At 49.2% G+C, this 25,606-nt stretch overlaps 10 protein-coding genes across 10 annotated transcripts; 4 read left to right on the plus strand and 6 right to left on the minus strand.

The window, feature by feature from the left end:
- Window positions 1-142: 142 nt before the first annotated feature.
- PFICI_10678 (uncharacterized protein) lies at window positions 143-934 on the minus strand (the record flags this gene model as incomplete). Its single annotated transcript, XM_007839259.1, has 2 exons — window positions 143-828; window positions 895-934. The coding sequence occupies 2 exons, from the start codon at window positions 932-934 to the stop codon at window positions 143-145; spliced, it is 726 nt and encodes a 241-aa protein (XP_007837450.1).
- Window positions 935-1,337: 403 nt separating this feature from the next.
- PFICI_10679 (uncharacterized protein) lies at window positions 1,338-2,394 on the minus strand (the record flags this gene model as incomplete). Its single annotated transcript, XM_007839260.1, has 2 exons — window positions 1,338-2,283; window positions 2,345-2,394. 2 exons carry the CDS (start codon window positions 2,392-2,394, stop codon window positions 1,338-1,340), a joined length of 996 nt encoding a protein of 331 aa, XP_007837451.1.
- Window positions 2,395-3,344: 950 nt separating this feature from the next.
- On the plus strand, window positions 3,345-5,188 carry PFICI_10680 (uncharacterized protein; the record flags this gene model as incomplete). Its single annotated transcript, XM_007839261.1, has 13 exons — window positions 3,345-3,451; window positions 3,514-3,580; window positions 3,633-3,712; window positions 3,771-3,804; window positions 3,874-3,919; window positions 3,983-4,067; window positions 4,119-4,164; window positions 4,224-4,324; window positions 4,400-4,559; window positions 4,616-4,831; window positions 4,887-4,966; window positions 5,022-5,107; window positions 5,169-5,188. The coding sequence occupies 13 exons, from the start codon at window positions 3,345-3,347 to the stop codon at window positions 5,186-5,188; spliced, it is 1,128 nt and encodes a 375-aa protein (XP_007837452.1).
- Window positions 5,189-5,847: 659 nt separating this feature from the next.
- PFICI_10681 (uncharacterized protein) lies at window positions 5,848-6,929 on the plus strand (the record flags this gene model as incomplete). Its single annotated transcript, XM_007839262.1, has 4 exons — window positions 5,848-5,972; window positions 6,036-6,356; window positions 6,429-6,535; window positions 6,619-6,929. 4 exons carry the CDS (start codon window positions 5,848-5,850, stop codon window positions 6,927-6,929), a joined length of 864 nt encoding a protein of 287 aa, XP_007837453.1.
- Window positions 6,930-7,243: 314 nt separating this feature from the next.
- Window positions 7,244-9,176, minus strand: PFICI_10682 (uncharacterized protein; the record flags this gene model as incomplete). Its single annotated transcript, XM_007839263.1, has 6 exons — window positions 7,244-7,869; window positions 7,925-8,228; window positions 8,324-8,644; window positions 8,697-8,890; window positions 8,951-9,010; window positions 9,083-9,176. 6 exons carry the CDS (start codon window positions 9,174-9,176, stop codon window positions 7,244-7,246), a joined length of 1,599 nt encoding a protein of 532 aa, XP_007837454.1.
- A 1,208-nt stretch (window positions 9,177-10,384) lies between these two features.
- PFICI_10683 (uncharacterized protein) lies at window positions 10,385-11,160 on the plus strand (the record flags this gene model as incomplete). Its single annotated transcript, XM_007839264.1, has 2 exons — window positions 10,385-10,753; window positions 10,819-11,160. 2 exons carry the CDS (start codon window positions 10,385-10,387, stop codon window positions 11,158-11,160), a joined length of 711 nt encoding a protein of 236 aa, XP_007837455.1.
- A 200-nt stretch (window positions 11,161-11,360) lies between these two features.
- Window positions 11,361-13,414, minus strand: PFICI_10684 (uncharacterized protein; the record flags this gene model as incomplete). Its single annotated transcript, XM_007839265.1, has 5 exons — window positions 11,361-11,546; window positions 11,655-12,589; window positions 12,660-12,685; window positions 12,751-12,834; window positions 12,990-13,414. The coding sequence occupies 5 exons, from the start codon at window positions 13,412-13,414 to the stop codon at window positions 11,361-11,363; spliced, it is 1,656 nt and encodes a 551-aa protein (XP_007837456.1).
- Window positions 13,415-15,035: 1,621 nt separating this feature from the next.
- Window positions 15,036-17,541, minus strand: PFICI_10685 (uncharacterized protein; the record flags this gene model as incomplete). The annotated part of the gene is made up of 9 exons (XM_007839266.1): window positions 15,036-15,425; window positions 15,498-15,552; window positions 15,658-15,922; window positions 15,977-16,094; window positions 16,160-16,271; window positions 16,375-16,503; window positions 16,532-17,157; window positions 17,215-17,302; window positions 17,402-17,541. 9 exons carry the CDS (start codon window positions 17,539-17,541, stop codon window positions 15,036-15,038), a joined length of 1,923 nt encoding a protein of 640 aa, XP_007837457.1.
- A 975-nt stretch (window positions 17,542-18,516) lies between these two features.
- On the plus strand, window positions 18,517-19,933 carry PFICI_10686 (uncharacterized protein; the record flags this gene model as incomplete). Its single annotated transcript, XM_007839267.1, has 4 exons — window positions 18,517-18,691; window positions 18,751-18,942; window positions 19,033-19,277; window positions 19,355-19,933. The coding sequence occupies 4 exons, from the start codon at window positions 18,517-18,519 to the stop codon at window positions 19,931-19,933; spliced, it is 1,191 nt and encodes a 396-aa protein (XP_007837458.1).
- Window positions 19,934-20,613: 680 nt separating this feature from the next.
- Window positions 20,614-22,926, minus strand: PFICI_10687 (uncharacterized protein; the record flags this gene model as incomplete). Its single annotated transcript, XM_007839268.1, has 1 exon — window positions 20,614-22,926. One exon carries the CDS (start codon window positions 22,924-22,926, stop codon window positions 20,614-20,616), a length of 2,313 nt encoding a protein of 770 aa, XP_007837459.1.
- Between the last annotated feature and the right edge of the window lie 2,680 nt (window positions 22,927-25,606).

Here is a 25,606-nt window from a genome sequence, read left to right on the forward strand (position 1 = left end):
TAAGACTATAGAATGTGTGCACTTGAGCCATGGGATCAAAAGTTAGGAAAATAGAAAACAGCAGAAGAAACACCATCATTCCACTCTCCCGTTAGCCTACCAGCATTGCTCTAAGCATCAATTCCACATGTTCCTCTTTACCCTAGTTGATGGTCAACTGATCAGCACTAATAATCTCATCCACCTGAAGAAGATTGTTCCGGATATCCTGGGCATTGAGCTCATCGGTACCCGTCGCCCGCTCCCAAGCCTCCCGCTCATCCGCCACGATGCCGCTAGCCAAGTGGCGGGCAGCGAGCCGGGCATGCACGACGGCCGGCGGCGCGTCCACGTACCACAGCCGCGTCATGAGCGCCGCGGCGCGCCGCCACGGCTCCCGGTCCAGCGCGCAGTAGTTGCCCTCGACCAGCACGACGCGCGACGTCGGCGCAATGGCCACCGCGTCCGCGACGGGGTCCTTGATCTCGTGGCCAAACGAGGGTGCGTATATCACGCCGCGGGCGCTCGTGTCGTCGGCTAGGCGGGAGATGAGGGCGAGGGAGCCCTCGGCGTCAAACGTGAAGGCGGCGCCGCGTCGGTGAATCGCCTCGGCGGCATTGGGCATGGCGGCCAGGTGAGCCCGAGAGTAGTGGAAGCCGTCCATGGAAATGGATACGGCCAGTGGCTCTGGAGGAGCATCGTTGCTGCTTTGCGAGGACCGGCTACGTTCCCTGTAGAGCTCATTGATCCGGGCAGATACGGCTGTGCTGAGAGTGGTTTTTCCTGAGCCCGGGACACCTGATATTCCGATAATGACACGCGGTCCAGAGCCTCCGGCGTCAATGAGTGCTAAATGATCCAAACATAGGTAAGTGACAGTGGACGAGGAAGTCAGAAAAGCATATCAGTTCGTACCTAGTACATCGCGACTGAGCCGTTCTACCTGGGCTTCCATATTGGAAAATTCAATTTCAATTTTTGGAGATCGGAGTGTCAGTCAATGACTGGGAGTCGGCAAACAGAGGGAGGATAGATTTCGACCTGGGAAGGGGAATCTGGCTGGTTATATAACTACCTAGGTCAGTAGTTGTGGGGATGACAACTATTTAACGGGATTGTACTTGGCATCAAAGAGGTCTTAACTTTCTGGTTAGCATGTATGTTCCAGCACGAGGTCCTGAGTGCAGAAAGCGGGTATCAATTTCGGCAATGAATGTGGTCTTCCAGGATACGAGCACGGCAATGTTCAATCGAGGGCTTGGAGCATTACTTTGAATTGAGTTGATCATAATCGGCTCAATGAGTGTCTATTCCATGTGAATGAATGAATGAGTGGCTCTACCCTACAGTTCTACGCCCTAGTATGGCACAAGGCCTGCCAGTTTCATCAATTTTTCAGTCATTTCAGGCTTCTCTAGAGGTTCCGCTCTGTTCCTCGGATCAATTGTGCCATCCGGCAAATGTGCTACCAACGGACGCAAATAGATATTGTCATGCGCCCAGTGCGTAGTTGCACCATTCAACTTGAACACACGCTGCTTCTCAGCTAATGCCTGCTCTGTAGCCAATTTCCGTGGCGAGTAGCTCGCGTATATAACCGTGCGAATGGTATCGCTCTTTTGCGTCGGCTCACCACCCCAGTGAACGGTACGGCTATCCCACAGAATGAGGTCTCCGGGTTCAGCAGCAACTTTGACGGGTTTGAGGCCCTTGCTCTCCCACCACTTCATCTCGTCCTCGCTGAAGCGGCGCCAGTCCTTGGACTCCCAAGAAGCAGAGTCTGTCTGAGTGTCCCAGAATTCATCGGATAGGGCAGAAGACCCTGGGAGCAGCATAAAACTGCCGTCTTCAGGACCGGCGTGACTCAAGTTGATGATTCCCTGTACACAATGAAGACCGCGCTTCATGGGTGACTGGTCGACATGTGGCCAGGGAGCGCGCGGTGGCTTGTCCTTGCGGTTCGGGAACGTAACATTGAGAGAATCAAACGAGACGAGCAGCTCGTCGGTGCCCCAGATCTGAGCAAAGGTGTCGACCACGCCAGGTTCGAGACGGGCATCCCACATGAACTTTTCGTGCACAACGCCATAGTGATCAAACGTGTTGAGCTTGCTTTGCACCGGAAGGTTCTCAGCCTTCCACGTGCTGGGGTCGTTCAGGTCGAGTGGGGTGCCAAAGGACTTGAGCCAGTCAAAGGCACGCTGCTGATACTGGATGGCGCGGTCCCGAGGGATGGCGCCTTTGACGACGTAGTATCCCTGGCTAAAGAGCTCGTCGCGCCAGTCGCCGTAGGAACCCTTGATGCTATCCTTTCAATTAACAAAACAACGTCGCTTAGCTGCAAGTATACCGGCAAGTCACTTACCTGATGAGTCCCTGCGTCAGCGGGGGAACAGTCATGGTCTGAGAAGCCATCTTGTGAGTGATGCAGGCTGTCCCAGAAAAGCTATGAGCAGAAGATGTGATAAAGGATTTTACTCTTGTTGGAATTATTCTCGAGGGACGCAAATTGAGCATATCATGGGAAGAAAGGTTAGTGCAGTCATGTATCATGTGGAACAGTGGAGTTGTATCATAATTGAAGCCAAACATCAAGAGTATGAACCCCAAAATAGGACTCAACGAAGTGAGTTCCAGGCCATAATTTGAGCATCATGTGGCAAATCGCTTTGTCACGAAGACAACCATCGCGCGATGTACCTCTTGTAGCCAGCGGACCTGCCAATGACAGCAGCAATAGAGAGACAGCAAAGTGGGCGGCTTCACGGGCGAATACTGTCGCCACATGGAGTGAGAACCAGCACCAAGATACAAGGCGGATAGACAACGATACTCTACCACCGGTTTATTGGTTTGGATGTTGGATGCAAGCGGAGGCGGCGGCTTGCGGATAGTTGGCGGGCGGGTTATCCGCCTGGGCACCGCCTTTGTGCATGACCTCCACACATTCACTTCACCACCACAGATGATTCCCTGCTTGCGGAAGTCCCTGGGGCCTGGATCCCCTCCACGCATCTCGTCCACTTTCCCCTCTCCATCGTTACCCCACGATCGATCTGCATCGCCTATTATAGTGCATTAGACGGATGGACGCAAACGGTAAGCCGCAAGACCCTCCTACACCAGGTGGTTGTTCAAGAGGTTATGGAATTATATCACGCATTATGTAAGGTACTCCATCTGTTCGATCGCCCAACTGCAAATCATGAAATAGGTACCAATGTTGGACAATACCCGAAATACACCAAATGTTTGACTGAAATTGTTAGACTATATTCCTGTGGTGATACATACTACCTACGTTTGTTCTTTGAGTCAACTATATCGACATTTTTTGTTCTTCATTCTGTCTCTCACACGGCATAATGGAAGACACTAAGATTCCCACAGAGAATCAGGCCTGCGTTATGCAGGCCATTGGTCAGCTTGGGATAGAGAGCAGACAGCTTCCACCTGAGCCAGGACCTTATGAGTGAGCAAAATGGCAAACCTCCCAAGGCTTCTGGGGTTTCACATGCTGAAAAAGACCTGTAGTGTCGTAGTAGCACCAAAGAAGACCGGATTGTGCGGTTCAGACATGCACATTTTCCTTGACGGACGGGTGAGGCAGTCTTTCACACGATACTAAATCCTGATACTGATGGATTTTATAGGCCGGAGAATCAGTTTTTGATAAACCGCTTATACTAGGCCACGAAGCTGCAGGCATCGTTGCCAAAGGCAAGTTGCATTTGTTGCGCTCCATTGAAGCGACATTGCTGACGGGACATGATAGTTGGCTCAAAGGTTAGCACCTTGCAAGTCGGAGATCGAGTTGCTATGGAAGTTAGTTGCCAATGCCTTTTCTTTTTTCTCTTGTTAACACCAAGACCACTGTTGAGCTAATTTCTACAGCCTGGTATCTGCTGCCTGCGCTGTGAATTCTGCAAAGGAGGATCTTGTGAGTCAAAAAAAACGTGGACGACCTTGATCAATATAGGCAATCACTGACAGACCATTTTAGATGGGCAATGCGGCGATTTCAAGTTTGCTGCTGCGGATGGGTTTGACGGCACTCTACAAGGGTTCTTTACCATTCCTGCTGATTTGTGAGTCTTTGCCAAGGACAACACGACGTAGACTTTACTGATTCGAGATAGTTGCTACCTACTTCCTGAAAATGTCTCGTTAGAGGAAGGAGCATTGGTATTGATCCACATTTTTTCTCTCTTTACTTCAGGTGGATAATTGCTCATGTTTCGCAGGTTGAACCACTGAGTGTTGCAGTCATGGCGGTCCAAAGCGTGGCCAAGATGCCGCATAATGCCAATGTCGCTGTGTTTGGGGCTGGGCCTGTTGGCCTGCTGTAAGTACCCTCTCTTCCCAACGCTCTACAGCATGGGAGGTGGATCATCAGAGACTGACACGTTTGCACCCAAAGCACCATGGCCGTGGCAAAGGCTCTCGGTGCACGACGAATCCTTGCGGTTGATGTTCAGCCGAAACGTCTCGAGTTTGCTCAGAACTATGCAGCCACGGAAGTCCACCAAGCTATAGCCAAGGAGCCGGGCGAGGACAGCATGACCTATGCGAAGCGACATGTAAGTTGCGATTTGGTGTTGGACGTGGAATAGATTGACTAAATGAATACGCGCAGGCAAAAGTAATCATGGAAAAGTTTGGCTTTGGCGAGAGGGGCGAGGGCATCGACCTTGTCATCGAATGTTCAGGTGCCGAAGTTTGCGTCCAGACCGGAATCTGGTTGGTCAAACGCCGGGGAACCTGCGTCCAGGTCGGCGCTGGTCCCGCCAACAACCTAATTCCCATGTCCATCTTTGTCAACAAGGAAGTCAGGCTGATTGGCAGTCTGAGGGTGAGGCTCCCTTGGATATCATGATGTCCCCCATCAGCTGACGTTGGGTTTTTAGTACGGACCTGGATGTTACGCCTTGGCGATTGATCTTGTCCGTCAAGGACGTATAGACTTGAAACCCCTGTTGACTCACCGGTATGGAATTTCGACCGTTTCGGTCTTTTAACGCTGGACTAATTGGCCATGGCAGTTTTCCTTTCACCGATGCAAAGCTTGCCTTTAAGACGACCCAAGATGGAATTGGCCCAGATGGGAAAATGGCCATCAAGACAATCAGTAAGAAAAGATATCCTATGCCCTCAATGAGAATAATGATTAATAACATTACTACTTGTAGTTGATGGACCACTGGCATGAGAATAAAGCGGCAGATAGTTTTTAGAAGAGTGAAAGCATGATTGAAAGAAGTAACAAATTTACCTGCCTAGCGCATGATCCGTACTGAAACTGTAAAATTCCGGTTTGGTGTCTCTGGCTGTATGACCTGAGCTCTGTAACTTTTCTGGATAGAGAAATAGTATCAAATGGCTATAAATCAATCAAACATGTGCAAGCGATATCTGTTGACTCGGAGACTTCTCTGGACTTCTTGAGATAAAGTATATTCCCTTCAGCAGTCATTTGCATCATCAAAAGTCGAGTTGCGGCGGGGGACGTAGCGAGCTCGGAATCTCCTCTAAACGTGAACACTTGCAGTGATTACCCCGCTGTACCGCACCTAGGCGCCTACTACCTGCGCTACGCAATGTCGTGCGTGCCCAGCGAACGAGGCTAGTACTGGAACCCTTCTATCTGCCCGCTTTACCCCGCCTAACTCCGCATGCCCCCAGCGTCGTCGAAGCACTATAGCGGGCCCTCATGGTATTATCGATCACAATTGGTATGAAAACCGTCTGTCCCACTAGGGTCGTTCAGTCCTGTGATAAAAGGGAAGAAGCTGTCCGAAGGAACTGTGTTGGCATGCAAGAAAACTGTCAGTAATTTATTTTTTCAAAGTTATTTATTTCTTTGGCAAAATGGCAGCAGAGACCGCTCAAGAACTTGTCCAGCTGGACAGATTCGAGGACATATACTCCCTAAAGGGCAAAGTCGCAGTGGTGACTGGAGGATCGCGGGGCCTTGGACTACAAGCTGCCGCTGGGTGCGTAGTATTGTCTTCTATCCAACATGACTTCTCTTGCTCATTCCCGCTCTCACATGCTAGCTTCATCCAGGCCGGCTGCTCCAAGGTGTTTCTACTCGCCCGTTCCAAGGATGCGCTCGATGAGGCAGTAAAGGCCTTGAACAATCTCGAGACGCCCAACAAGCATCCCGAGGCCCAAGCCATTCCAGTCGTTTGTGATGTGTCGAGCGCCGCCGACCTTGCCGCCGCCGCAGCAAAGGTGGCCGAAATGACCAGTCATGTCAATATCCTCTTGGCTAACGCTGGTGCCACCTTTATCGGTGCGCTGGAGGACTACAAGGAGGAGGACTTTGCCAATGTCATGAGAGTCAATGTTGACAGCGTATTCTTCACTGTTCAAAAGTACGGACTCTATGAGAAACAGCCCACCGATTCTTGGGCACAATATAGTATCGAGCTAACATTGTTGCCCAGGTTCACCAAGCTCCTCGAGCGTGGCGGCACGATCCCCGACCCCTCACGGATCATCATGGTTTCATCTGTTGCTGGAGTCGTGATTGGCGATGTTGGGGCCAGCGGAAGTAAGCACAATCACCAATATTACTACGAAGCTGATGGGGAACGATTAAAACAGCTGACACATGCACAATCTTCCACTTAACAGCCTACGCCTACGCGGCTTCAAAAGCCGCCGTCGTCCATTTAATGCATAATCTTGCTGTGGAAATGGGGCCGAGGCATATCACGGTCAATGTCGTGGCGCCGGGCATCTTTCCAAGTAAAATGAGCACGCCGCTCTTGAACCGCTTTGGCGGCATTGATGCCGTTTCCAAGCAGGTACCAGATCAGAAGCTGGGCGTCAAGGAGGATATCGCTGGTGTTATGGTGTTCCTGGCTAGTCGTGCTAGCAGACATATGAACGGGGCAACGCTCATGTTGGACGGAGGCAGCTACCTCGTCAGGGGATGCGCCTGATTACAGATTAGTCGGCAGAAACATGACAATTGATCATTTCTCATATGCCCAAAGTTAGTGATAGACCGGTGTAGGGTGGACTACGCAGTTCGCCTTCAATTTATCAAAGGTGGCCAGGAGAAGTATCACGATTGGAGCCAATATGAGGCCATTTTAGAGTACAAAGACAGATGAAGCATGCCTACTTGACTACATACAAAGACTGTCTGCTTGGGAAGATCTTAGCTTGAACTTGATACCGTATCAGATGCCGGTAATGTAGAAGCTCATTGCAACCAAGTTAAGAGCCAAGTGTCCAGGCTAGGAATGAGTCTTCAGATTTCATACCTGCGGGCATGTGTCGTATGGACATCGGCGCTCATTACCCGTTCCACATGTTCCACATCATCAGTCGCTTTGGTGTCCATACCATTACGCTCGTGTGGTAATCCATTTGTACTTCCCGACGGACTGGAGGAAGAAGCGACCACGCCACTTTCTCGGTCAATGGCCTTGGTAATCTCCTCAATGGTGAGATTCTTGGTCTCGGGGAAATAAAAGTAGATGATCACGACATAGACGCTCAGGATGGCAATGTACACGGCATAGTACCGCCACTGGATGGCGTCGAGGACAATCGGGTTGACCCACTGGTTAAAGGCATTGGCGCAGCCCTGGACAATGTTGTAGATGGCCTGACCCTTGGCGCGCAGGCTAAACGGTAGAATCTCGACGCTGTACATGTTGGCCAGCGGTGTCCAGGCCACGTCATAGAAACCAAAAAAGACAAAGAGGAACGGGATCACGGCGAGGCCGATGCTGGGTACCCCGTAGCTGTCGTACGCCCCCGAAAGCCCCATGACCACGACAAAGCTGAAGAGCATGCCGATCACAGAGGTGAGCCAGAGAGGGCGGCGTCCGATGCGGTCACAATTGAGTCCCGCTGTGGTTGAGATGATGACTATATTCAATTCGTCAGTACAACAGGTGGTACCTTGCTCTTCTAGGACACCTACAATTCCAAATCTGGAGTCCAAGGTTCAATGCAGACTGCTGCAAAGTCGAAGTCACACCAATCTGGCTCAAAATGGGCGACAAATAGTACGACACGATACCATTACCGACCCAGTTTGTACCAATTGCAATGACCACGATCAAAAAAAGACGCCGGCGGTTCTCGGCGCGCAAATAGTCCTTGTAAGCCACTCGAGACTGGACTCGTTCTGTTTCCAGTCCTTCAATGATCTCCGTGTACTCTAGACGTACGAGAGGGTCGTCACGGTCGCCGTTGGCATGGTATTTTGCCAGAATCTCGAGAGCCTCTTCGTGTCACTCTTGCTGAATAAGCCACTGTAGATAGATGCTGTCAGCTATTGGATCGTCCCGCCAAGAGCGGACAATTCGGTTTTACTTACTCTGGGTGATTCGGGCACCGTGCAGGTCATGGCAAAGGTGACAACAGGCCCAACGAGCTGTAAATAACAGGGGATTCTCCAAGAAGCGTCGCTGTTGATGTTCCTTGTGGCCAGACACACGGCAGCTGAGATAATGGCAGCAATATAATAGATGGACGTGTAAAAGGTTCCAATTGGCGCCCGGTAACGGGGATGGGCAATCTCCTGTAACAGCGTCGGTGCAATGGTCAAGCCCATGGATATTCCTACGCCCATGACGGCACGTCCGGCAATATACATGCCCAAGTTGAGACTGGCCGAGTTGATAAGGACGCCGGCAATCTACTCCCAAGGTCAGAGAATGTGAACAGTTCGTCTCACGCAGCCTACTCACATTGATCCATACACCAATCCACACAGCCCAGCGCCGCCCCCACCTTGTCGCGATCTGCTCAGCGATATACGGCGAAATGAGACCAGGAAAGAGAGCCGCCGAGTTCATAAGTCCCAAGGTATTGCCAGTGGGATGATCGAAGAACGTTTGCCAAGCATCGATGGTCTGGAGTCCATTGAAGAGGCTGCCATCGTCTAGCAGAGTGATCAGTTTCGGTCATCGTTTGAAGGTGAGTAATCGCTTTGGAGTCTTACAGCCATTGAAGAAGAGCGTCCCACAAAGTCCAATGCAATAAAAAACATTCTTTCTCAGACCTGGCAGACCGTGAGCATCAAATCACATCTAATAGCTGAAGCATGTTCCGCCATGACTTGAGACTTGCATACCAGCATCCTTGATCCAGTGATCTTTGGTATTGTTAGGAACGTTGTAGTAGCTAGGGCTAACCTCAGCGTGAGCGTTGCCAACCGGGCCACCCATCTTGACACATGTACAATTCGGGGAATCACAAAACAAACAACAAGAAGAAAGCCGATGCAGGATAGACAATTTCTTTACTTGGACAAGTTTTACACTTTGACTCCTGGGTCACAAAGGGAAGCTGCTCTATATGCATGTATGCTAAAATTATAACGGCTAGGTGCAGTCACCAGATTCCAGCCGCGCCAACTGGTTTGGACATCAGCTTTTCTCCCTTGGGCGGCGCTGGAGAGGAAAGCGACGGCGCGAAATTAGTTCCAGTCTTCCCCATGGGGTAGCCGGGGCTAGGCGCACAAACTCAAGCCAATCGGAACTTCTGACTCGTTCCAATGTGTGAATGATGGAGTAGTGCAGCTTGGATTACCCAGCCTCGTACGAGGGCTCCCGGTAAGTGGACTGACAGTCCGAAAAAGCACGATATTCTGTCTCAAGGGTTACCACTTTAGCTGCACATGGACGGCTAGTAATCAATAGGTTCGCTCTGTCTCTCGGATGCGATGCGAAGCAGGCACTATCCTTGACATGGAGACGTGCCCGATTATATGGTGGCTGTCATTACGTCAGATATCACGGTGCTTCAAGCTTACAATTGTCGTTGCTATGCTTGAAAAAAGTGTTTCAACGATCATCTCTAGGCTCAGAACACGACCAGTCCCCATTGTTGGGTTTATGCGGGATACCGCAGCCGTATCCCGCAGCAGGGACGGGCGAGGCGGCAGTCTAGCGGTATCCCGCTAGTCCGCCTTGTAGGGTTGGGACTTGGTTTGGCATTACATAGTGTCAGATCGGCCAATCATTATTTGATTGTCGCGATGCAGGAGTCCCTTGGAGAGAGCGAAGAAGCCCATGTTACCGGAACTAGTAGTGTGACCGAGACATTGACAGTGAACATCAAGAGGTACCGCGTAACCGAGGGAGGCATCGTTGACTGTATGTACTCAGAATGCTATGCAAATCGCCAGAGACGGCTAATTGCTCGGCGTTTCCTGATTCTGGTCGCTTGGATAATCGAATTGTTGCACACAATGTGCCACTTCATGCAGCACATGATGATCGTGATTGTCATCATATCTTCCATTCAAGTTGGTAATACTACATGTTTGTTCTTAAATATGCGTGAAGCAGAGTGCTGAATAGACCGGCTATCTGAAGCTGCCATGCCACAACTTTGTTCTCGTCAGATAGCCTCATAGCTATCTACAACCACAATGGCTCCACCCACAGTTGCAGAGCTGGCACTCATGATTGACCATTCCATCATTGATCCATTCCACACAGACAAGGACTTGGAAGAGGGCGTCGCTCTAGCCAAGAAGTATGGCACGGGTCGATTCGTAACTCAGCCATTCCGAGTCAAAACAGCAAGACAGCTCCTAGAGGGTAGCAACATCACCCTGCAAACCTTTGTCGGTTTCCACGGCGGTAATGATCATACCGAGGTCAAGGTCCTGCAGGCACAGAGAGCTATCGAGGATGGTGCTCAAGAGCTTGATATGATTATCAACATATCAGCTCTCATGAGCGGTGACATTGATTACGTCAAACAGGACGTGAAGGCAGTCGTAGACGTGGCAAAGGTACGTCGGGCGCCAAATGCTAGTACTTTCAGCACTCGTCTTTCTCCCACTGACTCCGACTTTAGCCGAGTGGTGTTCCAGTAAAAGCAATATTGGAGGTATACTACCTCAACGACGATCAAGTTCAATCAGCAGCGTTGGCCGCAGAATGGGCGGGGGTATCCTTTATAAAAACCTCTACAGGTTTGCGACCCGACACAATCGACGATATCGCGCACAAGGTCGCGCTACTCCGATCAATTCTGAAACCAGAGACCGCTATCAAAGCTTCTGGAGGCTGCTATACTATCGACGCAATCTTGGCCTACTACAAGGCTGGCGCTAGGCGGTTCGGTGCATCGGCAACGGCTAGCATTTTGGATGACTATGCGAAGATGTTGACGGACGGGACAACTGGTATTGAATAATTCTTGTCAAGTAATGACAACTATTGATATACTAGATGTTGTATTTTGACTGGTCCAACTGTTGGTGACCCATCTGCTACTATAGCTGGCTAGAAATTCATAGACCACCATTTACATTGCCGATTGTGGTGAAACGTGTGAAAACTGGCTACCGCTGACTGTGTGGTGCTTCGAAAATGAATATATGTATCCATTCCAAATCATGAGCCAGCATTCTGCCTCCTCCTAGTCAATTCAATTGGAGGATCTGCCGCTTGGCTGGTCTGAGCCATTGTACGCGGTTCTTCTCGGTCAACTCCGAGGACGACTTCATTTCTCTCATTGCTGAGATGATATTCCCCGACAAATAGGGTCAATACGGATGCAACACCTGCTATCGCGACATACTATTAAATCGTCAGCGAACGCCAACATGCGTTGTTCTTTCCAAGCACGGGGACTTGGAAGGACATTTCAGTCTCCGTGGTCGACGCTTGTAGTGAAGGAGTACTAACCATTATCCAAACGGTCCGCAGCGCCTTAAAGTAAGCTTGTCTGACAAGAACTCCTTGATCACTCGGCAAAGCAGCGATTTTGTCGACATTTGCGGAAGCATTTTCGCCATCGAATTGGCCCGCCAACTGCTGACCAAGCTGGTCGACCAGAGCCAAGTTTTCACTTCGCATCACGTTCTGGAAAATGACTCCGCCCGCAACTACGGACACGGCTGTCGCTATGGATCGCAAAAAGCCCATGGTGGCAACCACTGCCGCGGTGTCGCGCACGGTGGTAGAGGCCTGCGCCGCAATGACGGGCGCCTCAATGTTGAGCCCGACACCGACTCCGGCGAGGATCTCAAAGATGACGAGCTTCTTGATGTTTTGCTCAAACTCTAGGTCGATAAAGAGCCCCGATCCGAGCGTCAAGAGTACCTGCGCCGCATACATGAGCGGCCGGTATTTACCCGTTCGTTGAATGAAGACGCCGGCACAGGCTGCCGAGAGAGAGCATGACACAATGAGCGGGAGTAGATGCAGCCCAGACGTCAATGCATCCGCTCCCAGCACAGACTGCGAATACAGGGGTAAGTAGTAGGTAAATCCAATGAGTACGTATGCGTTTAATGAGAAGACGCCATATGCGCAGACCTTGGACCAGCTGGAGAGCAGGCGCAGAGGTATGATGGGATTGGCAGCAAGCTTCCACTCATTGACGAGGAAAATGCCAATCAAGGCGATGCCGAATACAATGAGGCAGATTACTGCTGCAGATGACCAGGGGTAGGCCTCATCGCCAAAGTCAAGACCGAGAAGTACCATTAGGGCTCCTCCGACGCAGAATACGCTGCCGGTCCAATCAATCGCTTTGAGACCAGCTACGACAGAGGTATTGGGTGACGGTACTCTAAGGCAAAAGAGGAGCACAATGAAGACGACTGCACCCAATGGCACTAAATGGAAGCACAAAACATCAGCCGTTAGAGAAATGCTGATGGCGAAATATCAGGGGCGAACACGTACAATTGATCCAGAAACACCATCGCCAACTGCAAAATCAAGTACCGAATGGTTAGTGAGTGCGTCCAAGACTCAGTTGATGGTCAGGACTTACTTCAACCGGGTTGTGAACACACCGCCGAGTACTGGACCCAGAGCACTCCCAACAGCCCATATGACAGAGGTAATGGCGAGGTATCTCGTATTACACACATGTAAGCTTCCTCATCTCCACGTTTAATGACAACAGATGCAGACTTGGTGGAACAAGGTATAGACCCGGGAAAGTGTTCCATGAAAGCGAGATCTTGTAGAAGCCGCATAAAGTTTGAGATCAAGTGGTTGAGTACTCACAAGCCGCGATCTCGAAGCGAAAACATGTCGCATATGATGGTGTTAACCATGACACCCATTCCCGAAGCGCCGATACCCTGGACGGCACGGCCGGTAATGAGCGCATCCATGTGCGGCGCAATCGCGCATAGCAGGCTGCCGACCAGGAAGATGGAGAGGGCAATCAGGATAATTGGCCGCCGGCCAAAGAGGTCCGCAACCGAGCCCCATATAGGCGTCACGGCCGTGAAGCCCAGGATGAATGCCGAGCCCACCCAGACGTAGCCCGCCGTCGATTTGAGCGATGCCACAATGGCTGGCACGGCCGTAGTCACAATGGTCATGTCCAGGGCCGAGAGGGTGACGGAGAGACAGAGCGAAGTCATTGTCAAGGTAATGTTCACCCCCGAAAGAGTCTCTGCGGCGCCCTGGATCTGGCCATCCATGGTATCCGGGAGGTTATCGTTGCTCACCTCGTTGCTCACGGGCTGCGAGGCTTGTGAAACATTTGCAGAAATGGCTGTTGGCTCGTCTTGGTGACTGTGTATTTGGGATGGCATCGCTATCTGCGCTGGTATACTGTCGTCCTCCACGAATCGGACTGCTGCCAATGATGAAGACATGACATGGATAATCATCTATTTCAGATTCAGGTAGTGGGCAAAGAGAAAAAGATGTATTGATTGATACCTCATGAATTGACCATAAACTCAGGACAATTTTATATGATTTCGGTACCTAGATACATCTCATAAGCACTAGTCACGGAATGGATGCGCCCATAATTTGTGGGGCACAGCCAGTCCAGTGGGCTTGGCATTTAATCCAGGGAACTTGATGTCCCCGACAAAATGTGCAGCTGATCTCCTCTTTCAAGTCTAATAAACACAGGCAGGGCACAAAAAGGCAAAAAGAAAATCCTGCACTAGCCGCGAATCGAACGCGGGGCCCATCGATGGCAACGATGGATTTTACCACTAAACCACTAGTGCTCAGATGAGCAAACTTTTCCTTATTGGTCTATCTATACGTAGACAATGCCGCTCTAGCGACGTCCCATAATCGCTTTCTGGAAATACTTCGTGTGACTTACTGCTAACAGAAGTACACACCACTTGCATTCTGCTACACCACAGGTTTGCCCGAAATATAAAAACCCTCACCTTATTTAAAGGATTGCGTCAAATTCAAAGATAGAAAAAGGGGGGAACTTTCGCGACGGTCCCAGTCGCCTCGTATTAAAATGGCAAAGGTCAATTATTGCTGTTACTCCAATTGACATGCTGACCATGGTGCAAATGCCAAAGACAACTATCCAAAGTCCTTCAATGACTTCAAAACATGGTTTCCTGACTGCAACAAGCTGCTGCTGGAGCAGATTATCGGCACACACGCGACCGAGGAAAAACCGGGTGCATACAGAATTGTTTTTCAGTACCCATACCAGGGAGGTGCCAAGTACTGTGGAATCGTCTATCACGAATACTGGCATGGCCCATTTGGACTATGCCAGTGAGGCAAGCTGCGCCGTTTCAAGGTGCAACTGTGGCATACTCATCTTATAGCAGATATTGGGAATAGTTCTGTGGGAAAGTCTGAGGTGACACAGGCAGCAGACTCTTATTTGGATATTGTCCCCCCCACCAAACACCATACCCTTGCTTATCATGCATCTTCATATGTGGTTCTGGTTCAATCATGATGTGGCCAGCGTGAAAAGATGAAATGATGATAATATTGTTCTCATTTGGGTTTTCTTTGAACTCTGCGATGATCATCATTAGGACTATACAGGTCAGGCTAGAGAGCTCCCTCATTGGTTTATAACCGACTTGCGACCACTAATCCGCTGCAGCTCGAAAACAAGTTCCGTTACGTCAATTCAAAGACAGGAGATCGGAGCACATGCGAATATCACACGTACCGAGCCACCGATCCTCTTAGGCTGAAGCTATAGACCATATGTACCTCATCCAAGGCAAATCAAAAGTTAGGATCATGTTGAACCTCAAAAGGAACAGAATAAACTAAATAGCTCTGCTTTGCATGGAGCTACAACAGGGTGTGTCAGAGCGGCAGTTGACCTTTACTAGCCATGAAAACTCCAAAGTAAGCTCTCTGGGACATGCTCAGCGCATGCCACTTGATGTTTGGCTTTATAAGGCCGGGCTGCGAGTCTGGGTAGTTGGCCGCCATGAATCCGTTGAATTCTTCTAGGGCGGGGCTGGCGTCGTATTGGTTCGTGCGGTAGTACTCCTCCATCCGCCTCAGCAGCTCGCTGTGTTCAGGGCGATTCAAGCTCTCTTCAATGATGTATACGCGGATCTTGTCGCTGTACTCCTTGTCCAGCACGGGATCCTTGCCCGTTTGACTGCCAGAGGACGGGCTGATCAGGTTCTTGTAAGCAAACAAGTCAACCTCCTTGATGAGGTGGAAGAGCTGCACAACTCGTTGTTGCTATTATCGACTGGTCGTTAGAAGTTGAAAGATAATGAATGGTTCAGTGGATTCTGATGGGAAAACGCTTACATCCATCAGCCTCCATAGGCGGGGGTCTTTGACGGTACCAACCCAAGCAGTGGGACTTTATTTATTCATGGTCAGCTCAAGTCCCACAACAGCAATTCCCAAAGGGGACATGTCATCGATATGACACGTTTTGATGAAAGGGCCTTGGACCGACACGTACTTGGATGCTAGAAGCGTATCGCCACCGTGGGCGTCCCACGTGAGTCGAGCCTCTTGATGAAGAGTCGCACCCCCCTCTTCGGAACCCTTGCCACTGGCCGATGCAACGCCAAAGGAGCCACTGAACATGGGACTCTGTATGCTCAGACCAGCGGCCTTACGAGTTCGGTCTTTGACTTGCTCCAAGTCGGCCTGTTCGGTTTTCGAGACACTACGTGTACTGAACAGATAGCCTCCCAGTGTGAAGGACGTAGCAAAGGTGTTTCCTGGTGGTCAAGGTTCAGATTTGAGCCTCATTTGATACAAAAGCATAAACTTACCATATCGTCGTGTGAAACGATCAACACCTGATTGGTCCGTCAGGTTGCGCGCGTCCAGAGCACACTCCGGAGTGAGCTCGAGGTACTCTGAATCAAGCTCGACCACGACACGAGGGAACTACCAAACAAATTGTAAACCGATGATGCCGAGAAAAAGCACACCATGTACAGGGGTAAACGAACATTATACGTGACGGCGAGAGAATCGACGCTTGTTGTGTCTTTTGTCTGTTTGACCCAAGAGTGCTCCTCGTCGAAAGCAGCGGAAACCGAGATGGGGATTTTCGGCAGGCCGCTTCTACGAAGTCCATCATGTTAGATATAATCGATTAGTCGGAAAGGAGTGCGACGATAAACCAAGGAAAATTCGCCCCGAGGTAGTGGATAAGGATACGCACATGCTGCCCCCTAAGGCTCGTGAGTTGAACCCTTCTTTGATTAGCACTTTGTTTGTCTGGTCATTGATCTCAAACACATTGACTGTCGCCGTATCATTGATATAGAATGGGGGAATTGGAGGGTTGTAACTATGCTATCAGTCAAAAGTCAGCCAACTTCCTTTTTTTTATAGTAGAAACCGTATACCTCTCGCAGTCCGCAGAAACACGTTCAAGAGGGTGGGGTCCCCTTACCGGGTCATCAGCTGTCCCCTTTGCCGGCGTTCCAGGCTTGGGGATGCCCCGAAGCCGGAAGGCTGGCTTTGGAGCCTTTCTTAGAATTCCTTTCTCATGGTCCAAGTAGTAACCATGGAAAGCACGAGTGTTTCTCATCACGGCATCCCACTCTACTTCCTTCAGCTCGGCAGGCTCCGGATATTTGCCGGTACCCACGGTCGCCGCATAACTTTGAGTCAGAGCAGCAAGTTCCGTGTTGGAGAATGTCGGTAGAGTTCCCCGCGTCAGGAATGTAGCCTTGCCGGCCTGCTCCAAAAGCTTTGTCATGGTGGCATTCTCGACAGGGAGTGCCAGTGGGCTAGATGCCACAGGTGTGCTATCAGTGACCTTGACATGGAAAGTCGGGATCCCAGGAGCAGTAACGGGAGCAGGAGCCACCGGAACTGGAACCAGAGATGGAGCAGGAGCGGGAACAGGGTCAGGAACCCCAGCGGGAACAGGATCAGGACCCGGAGCAGGAACAAGGGCCGCAACTGGGGCCGTATCGGGCTTCAGAATCTTTTGTCCCTAAAGATGTGTCAGTTCATGATTCTGAATAAATGCCCTGTGCTATAGGATCCCTACATCCACAGTCAGAGTCATATAATATTCCAGTGTCGTTTTGTCGTCGAGACGAGTTTTTCCATCTGTGGTGAAGAACAGCTTAGTGGAGCTAGGATGAGGTTATAGGTTGTCAGCACTCCTACGTTTCCGAAATGGAAAGAAATCACGGCAAAATGGATAGGTACTAATGCCTCACCAGCCAACTTACATGTTGCATCTACTGCGAATATTTGACAGAGTTATGGCCCTGACATTGCCACCAGCCAACTCGTCACTGGGGAAGGACGGAAAGACCGTATCGGTCGGGCCAGAAATAGCAATCTGAAATCTGTGCGATGCAGCGGCCATGATGAAGCGAAGTAAGGACAAAGAAGCAAAGCAATGTGTAATCTACAGACAAAGGTCGATGTGAGACTGCGAGAGTTCGCAGTCTCGGCCATAGCTGCTTATATTATCTCCCTTTTGGATCAAACCGATCACTGAAGAAAAGCAAGACTGAATTGGCGTATGTTACGCCATCAATAGTCCAAGTGACCTCGGGCGGGTCTGGCCTGCCTGGTTTGGCCACCTCGAAAGCGGACTGCATCATCATGTTACCCGTCACTTCCACTTCAGTTTTCGACTACATTTCTCGTCAACTCCGCCAATAGTCTGATCGACCTGCAGCGAGAATGTTCCAGGCCTCCTCGCTTTCACCCTCATATTCAGCTTCTGATTTAATACCCAACCCTTGTTTCAGCAGGCCACAGGCTAGCAATGAAATTTGATACCACGGTAGTAGGTTCAAAATGCGGCAATGGAGCGGAGCAAAATTGAATAAGCTATACCTTTTCCAGATTCTTCAGGTACTCCGCACCTCGCAAAACACTTTAGTGGGGGCGTGGCACGATTACTAGTCATTCAGGCACAAGAGGAGTATGATCGCTTCTTATTTTATCTGTCAACTACCTACCTACATGGGCTCCCTTTGCTGACAACTTAATTGGTTCGAGTACGATGATGCGACAACGCTAACTTCATTATACCGGTGGAATTAATTTGTGACGATTGAAACGAAGAGAAGGCTGATATTCCTGACTTTTGAATATACGGTGCTACTACCAACCTACCCCTGTTCTTCAGCTGCCATCTATCCAAGCAAGGGAGACAGACATCGGGTGCGACTTGCCCGAAACCAATCGCAGTGCCGGGAGGTCAATATATACTCGCCAGCTACCCTTCCCCTAGAAGCGTCCGTTTTTTGCAACTCATTAGTACCTAAGTGGTCATACCAAATTACGATCCCCAATCTCTACTGTGCAACTTTTTGCACACATTCTTGCAATGTCGATCAACAATATTGACAAGTGGAACCCAACTAGCACGGACGATATAGCACTCAAGAAAGCGCTGTTGACCCTCCAAAAATCAACCGACTCTGTCTTACTTTCTCCGTGGGATCAGAAAGAAGAAGAAATACAAGAAAAGAGATTTCTTCTCCAGAGCACAAGTTACTTTGGTAGGTTGGCACCACACTCTTAATTCTTTATAATAGAGCTGATCACTGTTGTGAGGCAGCTGTCAAGGCCTACGTTCTGACGGGCAAGGATTTCCCTGCCAACGACCAAGAGTTCATATCTCGGTTCCCTGAGAAGGCCTTCAAGCAGCTCTTGCCAATTGATGACCGCATCTACAAAGAGACCAAGGAAGTGCTAGTCCGTGTGGGTTCTTCGTGTAGGGACTTCTATGATACGAAGCTACAGAACATTGGTTGGTGTTCCTTCTCCTCATTTTCGGTTTTCCTGGCACCGGACCTGGGGATAGACTGCTGGCTTCGCTCGGTTAACTGACCTTGTATAGTGAAGGTTGGATCTTTGGCCGTCGTTTGGAGCACGACTACCCTCGCACTGTTGAAAGATAACCAAGGGCTGAACCTATATGCCCATCTCATGGTTCTCTCGGAGGTCAGGTATAAAGACTCATCTCAGCATGATGAGGCATTCCGTGTAGCTCTGCTTGGAGCACGTAGGTCTCTGACGTTGCTGCAAAAAGAAGCGGAAGACGGCGCAAAGCGAGCCGATGACCTTTTTAAGGATTTGCAAAAAGTCAGTGATTTATTCTAAGTATATATAGAGATAGAGAGTTCTCGTGCGAAATCAAGCTAACACCGTTATATCTATAGTTTCAAGACTACACCGAAAACCTGCGCCCCGACACGGAGAAGCTCATCCAGAAGTACACTGCTGGTGACAAGCCATACCTTAACTACCTTAACGAGCAGTACCAGAAGTTGAGCGAACTTCAAAGACCAAGACTCGAACAATTTAAACGCATCCACGATGAGTGGAAAGCGCTCGGCGGAGAGGCTATCGGGGATGGCGTCGGCGGGCTCCAGCAGGAGGCTTTCAAATCGCTCTGGGAAGAATACGAGACACTCAAGCGGGACAATGCGGACGAAGCCATACTCATAGAATCTATAAATAACTTGGGCAACCAGTTCAAGGGCTTGAAAGAAAAGATTCACGAAGCCATCAAAGCGGTTGGAGTTCTCAGTCTCATGTTCAACCAGCAGAGCGATTCCTACAAGTTGATTGTACAATCACTCAGCGGGATGAGCCACATGGCGAACGAGGAAGACGCGGAAACACGACGTTTATTCATCAAGTCGCAGATTGGGCCGACATGCCTGAGACTAAATGAGCTGCAAAAGGCAGCCGCAGGATTTGTCACTGCTATCCTCACCGAAAACAACTTGGGTTGAGGTACACTAGGTCACCTGAACTTGTCAGCCATATCTCTTTAGGCTGGCAAGCTACTGCGATACTGTGGTGGTGTGGTTGGGCCAGGTCCTAGGAACTGTGATCACGTGCGTGCCCTGTATATCTTGGTCGTCACGATCGCAAAGATTGGTAGATGGCATCGGCTTTCGAAAATCCACTTCTTACGCATATATTAGCATCGTACTCAATCAGTTCCTCCAGTGGGGATGCGCTTTTAAGGGCGCCGGCAAGATAGTATCTGTGAATGGGGTTAAAAAAATGTTTCCGCGCTCGATTAGCACGAGGAGCAACGAGGTTAGGAATTATATTAAAACCTAAAAAGATGAATTACTTATCAATAATCTTAGTCGGTATTTATTATAATACGTAGTCACTAATAGCTAGTTTAGCGCCAGATTTAGCAAGTATATTAATAATGCTACGATTATTAATAAGGGGCTTCTTTTTTATATTAATTAAGCAATATTATTGTCATGGCAGGTACTGTATGGCACCGTCCCGTCCCGTGGGCATATAAGTCTTGATTTGCGATCGTTTTTTCAATGATTGCAAGCATTCTTGTTGCCCACCATTAATACAGTGGCAGTTCATGCCTTGACAAATAAATTCTTCATCTTGAGACATTTGTGATTCTTTAAGATCCGTACAATGGTAAGGTGTCTCATATTATAATGATTTGCTGAGTGGTAATTAAAAGTGGCTCACGCTCTTCTTCTATGAACCAGAACCGGCGTTCTTTCACCTTTGAACTTGCAGCTGCTCGCGCTGATTCTGGATCCTCACCGAAAATAAGCCCCGTTTGTGCCATTAAAGAATCTGCTTCAGAATTCATATAATCATGGATCCGAAGAATTGGCAAGCAGCGGCGAAACTCAGCCATGTCTGCATCCTCCTCTTCTTCCTCCTCTTCTTCCTCCTCTTCTTCCTCCTCTTCTTCCTCCTCTTCTTCCTCCTCTTCTTCCTCCTCTTCTTCCTCCTCTTCTTCACCATTCTCCCACATAACTTGCTTCCCAGTTCTCCATTCTACCATGTATTCTTTCAATCTTGTCTTGCATTCTTCCAATTCGCCATTCCAATCTTTCCCTTCTACTGGTCCTTGTACAATTTCTTCGTATCTGACGACTCCCAACGTTGCAAGCAACATTTGGAACTCATTTGTTATGGTCATAACGGATCTTGTGGGACGTGAGTCTTTGGCCATCCTCCATTCGTCTTGTGGCCGGCTGCCGGGATAGTGACGAGAATCAAAACCCATGTCAGGGTGCATTCCCTCGCCATACATGGCTCCATGAAGATAACAAGTGCCTACAAACTCAAACTTATCACCATTGGGTCGCAGAACAACAGGAGCAAAGTATCCAAGCAATAAGAAAATGCCATCGTTTTCTGAAATATTCTTCGGGCCAAGTCCAATATACCCAGAATCTGTGTGGAAGAACGAGTTTTCTGCAATGTTGTCTTTGTACCTCCCACGACCAAAGCTCAGTAGATAATGCTCCTCCACCTGTTTCAAGTCCAGTAGAGGTGATGTGCGAGCGGTAGGGAGGCAAAAAAAAGTTGAAAGACCTCTGCGATAGGGATGTTGTTTCGTAATGACGTCATGCTCGTCTAATGGGGATATGCAATTAAAGTCGTCGAGTATCAGGGTTTGGCGGAGAGCCGCGGCAATTGGTTGGCGCGTATGCTTATACGTTTTCGGTAGCCCAAATTCTTCGATGTTCTGTAGATCATGGTAGTCCCCATACTGCCTAACCGTACCCAAAGGGATTGCACAGACTGGAAGCTCTCGTGCACCCAAAGACAGCTTGCAATAGTTTGCAACTCGTCTAGTCGCATCATATATCGACTTGTTCGGCACATCTGTAGCAAATCGTCCACCTTCACACGCTCTCCAATCAGGCACCCAACTAGGACAATTACTGTTGTTCCTTTCGTGTTTTGGGCACTCAACATCGCCTAATATATGTAAGTCGCCATGCTCACGAATTATGAAGGCGGCTACTCTTGTGAGAGCATCTGCGAGTTGTGAATTGTAGTTGGGAGCTATTACTTCTGATACCGATGGCTCGAACAAGCCGAGTAAGGAGTAAATGATATCGTGAGGCACGGAGAGTTTGAAGTGTCGACGACCGCGTAGCAAGCGAGACAGTTCCCAACCTGGAAGTACGCGATCTGTGGAGTTGTCGAAGGTGATTCTGAGCCTCTGTAATGAGTACAACGTGGGCGGCGTCTTTGGCAAACTATCTCTCTTGAACGGCAACCAAGTGCTTTGAAACCATTCTATAGGCCCTGAGAGACCGCCGCAACGTATAAGGACTCGTTGGGGCAGTACAGCTTCTTGTAGCACCCATCCCCGTTCAAACCACTCGCGATAAAGAATAGAAAACGTGGCTTCTATTTCATCAAAAGTGAGGCCAAAGTGTGACGGCTCATAGCTCTCACGGGCCATAACAGATGCCAGAGGGTCCGGGTTCTCCCCATTCTCGAGTCTTTTCTGGTACACGTATTCGGCGGATTTGAAAGCAATATGGGTGTATTCATCTTCGGTCCCTAGCCAAACAATAGTTTGTCTTGAGCACTGGTAAATTTCGCCCATGAGAGGAATTTGGCTAGATCGCTCCTGGTCATCTTCCTGATTAATACAAAGGCGATCAATCCAAATAGTGATTGACACAGAGTTATCCGATGTCGGCTTGTTGCGAATATGCCGCAATGCATCAGATAAGTTTGGGCCTATGCTGAAGCCGGTCCCTTCATCTTGTGGTGATCCTGTACAGTGTATGGCATGTGGTGGTGTTTGTGGACCCCACACGTACGACAGTGCCTCGTATGCCGGTTTCTCATCAAGCTTTGCAGTAAAGATCCTGCACTGCAAGGGACTGTCGAACTTGTCGGGAAAGAGCTCTAGAAGGCGAATTTCTCTGTCGCCCAGAGGCTGATAGACATATGCGTTGTGTATCGCAAAATCAGACATGACCAATTGTATGTGAATAAGAGTTGCTGGGGGGTGACTGAGTTTGAGGGAATTAATAGCCCTGCTAGTACTGTAAGAATGATCATGAAGTAATAATGTGTTGCCAGTCAGACACCAGGCTAAGAGTGAAGATTGATAGTGAAAGATAATCGTTTTATAGCTTGCCGAACTGCGCAGGGAACTCTATGGATGTAGCTCCAACCCATGTGCTTCTGGCTTGGTGAACTACGATGCTCCATCGCCATTTCTGAGTATGCAGAGTGGCATCATCTTCCATTGAAACAACGCAACGTCATGCCCAAGTCAGGGTTGTCTATATCGATCCAGCATTATGATTGGAGTATTGCAAATGGCATGGTGGGGCATGTGCTCTGCACGTCAGCGGAAGCTGAAATAAGGTTCAATACTTGGGTTTTTACAGTTAGGAACTGGAAGTACTACTAGGGCATACCTATAAGCAGCAATCTACATTTCACCGCAACGACAAGGGTAATGCCCCCACAAACCGCGCGATGTCATGAAAGTCAAAGCAGGCTGTCGTCGCCCCATGCTTTGCCACTTTGTGTCCTGCCCCCCCCGGATCTTTAGATAAGCTTCAAGTACGTTCCAATATAAAGTTGACTGATGTGCGGCACGGTCGGGGGTCAATGTGCCAGTGTAATTTGTGAAGATGGATGCCTTATTGAAGTCCTCCCGTAGGGAGGGCTATTCGTGGGCACCATGGCCACTAGCTGGGAGGGGCACGACCTATTGGTTGTTTGTATGCAAGCAATGTACCTGGTGCAAGGATTACTCGGCTATGGGTGTAAGTAGCCCTGGCGCCTAGTGTGAAACGTAAGGTAAGTTTAACACCGAAGTTGTTGGAATGTAGGCATTCGCGGTCTCGTACGAGGCCGGTATCTAGGTAGTTAGAACAGGCTGGTATACTGCTAATCAGCCACCACAGCCACAATATGGCTGATAGCTGCTCGCATCCGAACGTCGAAGGGCGTTATCTACAGTCTTCGTACGATGGGAAGTGTTCCCCCTTATACATCATGTTAAACATAAATCTATTGGCCGTCACCTGTTATACGAAGTGAAATCCATTCGGATGGTGAAGCCATTCTATATAACTCATTATACACAGACACACTCAACACAACTTAGCTACGTGAGTGGCTGGCGGTAACCACCTCGGCCTTTACGTCTAAGGCTAAAAACTGATGATCATTTACGGTATTAATTTCGAGGTCCAAATCTCAGCTTTCTACTTTACCTACTCATACCTACTTTATATTATATCGTACCTGACTTCCTATTGATCCGAACCTTGTGACATGAAAAGTCTGTATTCGAAGTACATAATCCGGCCAGCCACATTCGGCACTTACCCCAAATACTGTTCGAGCGGATATAGCATGAATGGTTTCCGCAGGGACAATTTGCTTAACGAAAAGGGACAAGCACTGTTTGCCAGTGTGCTTTTTTGTCCTGGGATATTCGACGCTGAAAAATTGCTGACCGTATAGTATCAAATGGGTCTGGCGGTTGGTTGCTATCATGACCAGTAGCTGCAAGGTTCTCTTTCGGAACTGCACCTCAAGGACGCTTCCAACATTGACTGAAGATTCTTTCCTCCTGTCACATTTTGCTCGAATCGAGCAGAACAAATTTAGCTACGACATAAGACCAACCACGCACGCTAAAAGCTCTGTGAAGGAACATGAAATCGGTTGGACACTTGCGGGTGTACAGCTACGATTACGATACAGGATGCACTCTGGAACTTCAACATAGGACGGCGTCGGTAGCGTTTCGGATTCGAGTATCATGAAAGTAGCCGATGCATAACTGGCAGACAAATACGAAGTCGTCATTAAAACACGTAAGTCATGCATCAGACCAGGCGATGCGTTAACAGATTGGTACTTGCTTGTTGCCGACGCCTGGAAAGGTCTCTTCCCTGTGAAATCTCTCGCTAACAGATGAGCTAGGGACATATCCAGGACTACCGCCACGGAACAGGATATTGAACGAGGTATGGATACACAGGCAGAAAGGTATATAGTGGACAAAAGCATCAACATGTATGCGACCATGGCTGTCTGGGGACGTTCTGCCCCTTTGGACCACATCTGGCTGTCTTTAAGTCCCCTGCTGCGGAAAAGGCAATACGCGTCCGTTATCTAGGGCGGGCCTGGCCAATATGCAGATTGGCCTCCAGGCCCAGAATTATCATTTGGGCCCCCGCGGCTGCGACTATACTAGAATCCTGCACACGCGCAACGCTGGGGCACTGCCTATCTCTGTATAAATTCTTCATACAGCTTGATTTGACAAGTTTTGGGATCGCGCTTGAGCATTAAAACGTACACACGCACCTCGATACTGGACTTCGTGGTATCGCTTTCGGCACAAGATCGAGCCTAATCTCTACTCCCGGACTTGTTTTGGTCACTAGGTATCTTCCACCTTTGCCGTGTACATTGTGCACCCTGTGACTCACTCAAACCCTGTAGTTACTTCGCAATATGTCTTGGGTTCCTTTTATCGGCCTCGTGGGCAAAACGCTTTTTTCTTTTTTTCTTTCTTGTTCAAGATTTTCAGAATAATGCCGGTAACGCTGAACGATGCTGCAAATACATATGAAAATCACCTGAACTTAAAACCCAGTAATGCACTTTGTTCCTCACGACAC

Source organism: Pestalotiopsis fici (genome assembly GCF_000516985.1).
Source record: "Pestalotiopsis fici W106-1 unplaced genomic scaffold PFICI_Scf_7, whole genome shotgun sequence".
Classification (NCBI taxonomy): Eukaryota; Fungi; Ascomycota; class Sordariomycetes; order Amphisphaeriales; family Sporocadaceae; genus Pestalotiopsis; species Pestalotiopsis fici.